At 49.8% G+C, this 6000-nt stretch overlaps 1 protein-coding gene across 1 annotated transcript in view; it reads right to left on the reverse strand.

Moving 5' to 3' along the window:
• Window positions 1–4903, reverse strand: part of CLVS2 (clavesin 2) — a 56004-nt gene extending 51101 nt beyond the window's left edge. The window contains exon 1 of the mRNA XM_059842188.1: window positions 4406–4903. Coding sequence (XP_059698171.1) covers window positions 4406–4794 — 389 coding nt within the window. The 5' untranslated portion in view covers window positions 4795–4903. The remainder of the gene's footprint in view (window positions 1–4405) is intronic.
• Between the last annotated feature and the right edge of the window lie 1097 nt (window positions 4904–6000).

Here is a 6000-nt window from a genome sequence, read left to right on the forward strand (position 1 = left end):
AGAAAGTCTCCTTTGCTTGAATTTTAGCCATATGTCTCTTGAAGGTCTGAAAGACATAAAGAATGCACTGTCTGTATTTTAAGCTCCTCACCATTTGGACAAGAAAAGACTTCTGTCAAATGAGCTCTTGTGCCACTGTGATTTAAAAGAGAAAGTCGATCAAGTCTCTGAGCCATCATACCATCTCTAAGGTACTGTTCTGGCTCAATATTTTTAGAATTTCACCAAAACAAGAGCCCTCAAGGTACACAGAGGAGTACTTTGAAATGGTGCCTCATGTCTCCCTGGTTTGTCAGTCTGGGTAGATATTTGAATGCTGAGAAGATGGGAGATTGAAAGTTCTTTTATGGCTTTTCTGCTTCAATAGTGGCAGCATGCCCTGAGGTTATCTTATTCTAAATACAAAAAGCATTATCGCTGTTACAAAAAATACAAAGAAAAATAGAAATAGTTTCAATAGTTTACCAGATTAGCTTTTAGATTCAGATTTAATACCATTACTTATGCCACATATTAGCCCAGTGGCTAAAAGTCACAGCCACAGATGAAGAGTCAGCTGATCTAAATTTTATATTGATCATAAAGCTCCCTAGTCTAAACCCCTACAGTCTAAATACAGGTGATGACAGGCAGATAGGAATACCTGGGAGAAAACTAGGAAACAATAAAACAGCATCAGTCAGCAGGAGTAACTGTAGCAAAAATGACAGCGTTTACACTAGTTAGTAGTTATCATTTGGAAGATATAACTTCCAAACAAAAAATTGACTCTGCTAAACAGTTGGGTTTTTTACTGTTAATATGTTACTATTGTTAGCATTGCTATTTATTTTGTCATACTGCCTCCATCAGAGTTTGAAAAATACCTTGCCATTTGCCTGTTGTTTATTGTGAGCTGAGGAGCAGACCAGCCTCCCCATAGATACAGAAGTTCCATTTTCATTTAACAGGGGGAAAAGTTTCTAGCACTTGAGCACGGGAAAGCCTAGTTTTGAATGCAAAGCCGTGGACTACTCTTTGCCCTGCTGTAAACTGTCTGATGCAACAGCAGAACCAGCAGTAGATGAGTGCAGGGGATTTCCATATTCACTGAGCATGGTGTGAGCTGACTGGGTCACTGTGACACCAACAGAACTAGGTACCATTTCACTTTTCTAATGCACTTTCTAGGGAAAAACCAGATATAATTAATACCAGAAAAGTTTCAAACACATAGCATCAAAACAGGCTGAAATTCCTGGGGAATGTATGTCCAGGTGCCAGGAAGAATACACAAGACCATGCATGACAACAGATCTCTTGCAGCTGAGAGCTGAAGTTAATAGCACTATTAACTGAAAAAAACTTCACCAGCTGGACACATTAGAAGAAAGGGAGTTTTCAAATGCACATAGACACCTACAAGCCAAATGTAGTTAAGAATCAACAATCTGGGAGCTAATAGGGAAGGTTGATCCCTCCCTGAGTGCTATCCAGCTTCCTGGCAGGAATGCCACTGACCTTCATTTTCCCCATAGAACGGACAGAGTAGAAAGTTAGGCTGGGTCACACTGAAAAGCTGCTGGGCTACTGAGTGCATTATCTTTCACCTTTCCTTTTTTGTTTGTTTGTTTTAAATACATGTCTGGTTGGGTTGTTCAGATGGCAGGACATCTGGTATAGTTTTCAAGCCCTGCTTTAATTTAATGATTTAACATCTAGTACACAGGCTTGTTTTACCACAGAAATTTTTTTGCCTCCCACACTTTTCTTTCTAATTGGAACTATGTAAATCACAGGCTGACTGTGCTATATAAATCATCTCTAGTATGTCTGCTATTCATTTAAATAACAAATTGGAACTTTTTTTTTTCTAATTGTTACATCCTGGCCATAATAATTTGCACATATATGATAAAAGTGGAGGTTTGCTGTGCTCTATTAATTTAGTTTATGAAGCACACAAAGAGAGCCTAACCAGACAGGCTTCAATATGTAATCCTCCTATTGTTGCTGTAAGAGGAACACTGGGTTATGTACTGCAATATCTCAAGTCAGTTAAGGCATAAGCTTGAGACATACTGCATAGCAGCCCCGGCATAAGTTCCACAGTGCTCCCCAGGTTCAGCCTCTGAGCATCAGATAATGGAAGGCACTAAATTAATTAGAAAAGAAAGCGACCTAGCTCCATTCCCAGATGTGTCACTGACTTGTCATGTGCCTTGGAGCAAGCCACTCCCCGCAGCTGGGCTTCAGCTCTCTCTGCTTTGTCTGAGTGGTCTGCGTGAAAACAAATCCCTCGCTCGGGAGGAGAGGCGTGCCGTGAGCATGCAGTGCTCAAAAGCAGTAAGCACCCAACTGCAAACACGTCCATAAAGTACTCTAGTGTACCCCAGCCTCTTTGGTGTCGTAGCACAAATAATATTAATCATACCAATAGGACTTCATGGAAAAAAACACAATAAATTCATTGCTGTGTCAGCTGAGCTTATGTACTTTAAATATCAGCATATCCAACATCAAGAAGAAAATAAGCCTATTCTTCTACATGGCAATTATTATTTTAAATGCTCTTTACCTCTGCACTTGAATTTTTTGTATTCTTTTGACTAGGATCAAGTCAAGTAATATGACAAGTGTCACACAAAGCTTTAGGATTTTTCCATTAATAAGAAACAACAGTATACAGTAGGTCACGCTACCTTTAACAAGGGAACTTTTTCATCATAGACATACAACTTAATAAAAGTCCTAAACATGCGTTTCTTTGCTAATTCTTCCTTCAGTGATGTTTAACAGTTTGTGGAGTTGTTTTTAAAATTAAAAATTGACCTGGTCCTTATGTGGGAAACAAGGAAGGTCCTTATCTGGGAAAGAAAACACATTCGGGACTCAGGGAGTCCTTAGCCTCATCACCACTGCTCTTCACTCAGCTTTTATGTTCCACCTTCTAGAAAAACAAAGCAGAAGAAGGACACTGGCCCCAGCTCTGCATATATTCATCCACCCTTTCAAGTCACTACCCTGGCTGTGGGCAGTTTTGATTTGTGCCAGACAGCATTCTCCTAGTCCCAAGACTCAATTTCATGGGTTAGCAAGGGACAGGAAACTTGTTCCATAGACAGGGTAGGTGTGGCTGGCATGCCTGAAGGAAAGGAAAGCCAAGGTGGGCCCACATCCCTCTGGACAGAGACCTGTCCGTAGCTGTCACACCAGCTGAGGCAGGGAGATGTGAGAATGCTCCCTGTGATGGCAATCCACACAGCCCACAAGAGGAAGGACAGCTAAACAAACACCTGAAAGGCAAACTTAAACATGCCTCTCCCCCAAGTTTTGTCCTTTCTATCCACACTGACAGTTGTTTGACTCCCCCAGGGTTTCAAAGTAGCTGAGCTGAGGATGCCTGCACTGAGCACTCAGCACTATGTTGATGGCAATAAGGATGGCAACTTACAACATTCTTAGTTTTCTCACTAAAAAAATGAGAAATAAGATCTTAAACCTGCACTCAGGTTGGGAGCCGAAGAAAACAGTGCAGTGCTCACAGAAGCAGGTTTTAGGGAGTTTAAATGTACTGAAATCAAGCCATTTTTGTGGATATAATTTTAGACTGCAGGAGAAACTGAGCATGACACCCCCACAATGTATTTAGAATAAACAAATAGTGTGACAGAATATCAAGCTAATTGGTAAAAAAGGGCCTTGATGTGAGATAGCTCTTGGGTCACCCTACTAAATCATCTTCAGGTTAGAGTAATCCCATAAAAAAGATCAAAAAGTGTTCTAGAGACCAGTCTTCAATTTGCTGTCAAAGCTTTGTGTATTCGGATTATTATGCAGAGAACTGACATTGGGAACAGCATGAGTGAAAAAAGAAGTGGTTACAGGAACTTCCATCCTGGCATTTCTAGGTGGCTCAGGAAGAGCTTTCTACAGCTGAGGGAAAGGATTCAGAGTCTCAGCTTCCTGCACAGGCAAACTTTTCAGCTTAAAAGCCATACTCCTGTTCTACACACAGCATCTCCCACTTTCTCCCATGGCACCTGAGCAGCTCTGTGTGTACTGAAACCAACCAGCCTTTGTCTGGGGGATAAGCACATCATCTGTGTGCCAGCTCACTTCGGCTGAGGGGAGGCAGAAGGGTGTAAACCTCCTAGCAGACAGTTGAGAAGAGCACTCCAGCAGTGTCTACCAGCCTTCCAAAATTCACACCCCAAAGGATGAGCTGCTTGAAAGGGCCCTAAGCCACAAAACGTATTTCTCCTTTATTCTCTCCCTCCGCCTTCCAGGCTGCTGCCCAGCCCCCTGTGGGCAGCGCCGGGTGTGTCCCTGCTGCCCACCCTCTCTCCCTCTGCGCTGGCACCGCTTTCCCATGCATTGCCCGGGGGGAAAAGGGGTTGAGGTGGGCGAGTGGCTCTGCTTTTACCTGCTCTGGTCCCAGTTGGCAGCAAAAAGGACGAGGATCTTCCTGCCGTAGTGGTCCAGGTTGGCCAGCCCGCCGGGGAAACCATCCTTCAGCGCTTGCTTGATGCCCGGGTCTGTGGCCTTGAAGCTCTTAAACATGTCCAGGTTCTGCTGGCGATATTCAAAGTATTGGGCCAGGAGGCGAAACGCCTCGAAGTGCTGAAACTTCCTGGCCCGCAGAAACCGCAGGATGAAGGCATCGTCGGTGCGGAGGAAGCCGATGTCCGGCCGGGTGATGACCATGTCCCGCACCTCCTGGATGTCCTGGTGCAAGGTGTCGGGGTTTTCGTTCAGCTCCAGCCGGGCTTTCTCCAGAGCCTCCGGGGAGAGACCTGCCTGCAAATGAGTCATGGCGCTGCCCTCCTCCTCCTCCCCGGCTCTGCTGCCTGAGCTCCTCAGCCTCCCGGCCTCTTGCCCCCCGGAGGCGGGGTGCCCCGGCACGGCCGGCAGCCGCTCCCCCGCCGCGCCGGGCCTCGCCCCGCCGCTCCCCGGCCCCGCCGCCGCGGCCAGTCCGTCCGCCGAGATGCGAGCGGCTCCCAGGCAGCCGGGTCCCGGGGGGGGGCTGGCACCGACACTGCCCCCGGCTGCTGGCGGAGGCGCGTTATCTCTCTGACATAGCGCCCTCCCCGCCGCGGGGTCCAACGCGCCGCATCATCCCCGCAGCCGGTCCGCGGAGGCGCCGAAACCCGCCGGGAGCGGGGCTGCGGGCTGCCGGCTGCTGCTCACCGCCCGCCCCCGCCGGTGCCGCTGCCGGTGCGGATCTCGGGCAGGGCGGCAGCGAGGAGCCCGGTCGCTAGGCAGGGCGAGCGGCGCCCGAGGATGCTCCCCTGGCCCGGGGCTGGCAGGGGAGATGCCCTCCCCGGAGCAGCACCATTTACGTAAGATCAGCGCTCACCCCGCTTCAGAAGCGTCTCCCTGGATTTGAGGGAGGGTTAAGAAGGAAAAAAAACAAAAAAAAAAAAAAAAAAAAAAGCACCACCACCACCAAACTGAAAGAAACCAGCGAGGAGGAGGAAAGCCGATCCGCAGGTACTTCGCCGGTACTGCTGCCGAAGCGCCTCCCGCTCGCCGGCGCGGAGTCCGGAAAGCCGAACGGAGCCTCGGCCTGGAGGATGTTCGTGCCCCCCTCCCGCGCCCTCCTCCGCTGCCCGCCCCGCTCACAGACGGCACCAGCCGGCGCGGGGCTCCCCGCTGCGCGGCCCCGCCTTGTGCGCGCCCCCGCTCGGGCCCGCTCCCGCTCGGGCGCGCGCCCGCCGCGCCGCGCCCCCGGCCGCGGAGGCAGCGCGGGGCGGGCGCTCCGCCGCTCCCCCACTCCCCGCACCGCGCAGAGCAGCCCGCGGGGCGCGGCGCTCCCGGCGGCGGAGCGGGAGAAGATGGTAGTGGCCCGGTGCGGGGCGGTGGCCGGGGGGCTGCGGGGTCAGTGGGGCCACGCGTGCGCCCCCGCGGAGCATCCCGCGGGAGTCGGACCAAGCGTCCGGTCTCGAGGTCGTGACAACAGTGAGGTGTTGTTTATCAAGAGGTGGTTTTCCGAGCAATCCTCTCTTGTGACCGGATTTC

Source organism: Haemorhous mexicanus, chromosome 3 (assembly GCF_027477595.1).
Source record: "Haemorhous mexicanus isolate bHaeMex1 chromosome 3, bHaeMex1.pri, whole genome shotgun sequence".
NCBI lineage: Eukaryota > Metazoa > Chordata > Aves > Passeriformes > Fringillidae > Haemorhous > Haemorhous mexicanus.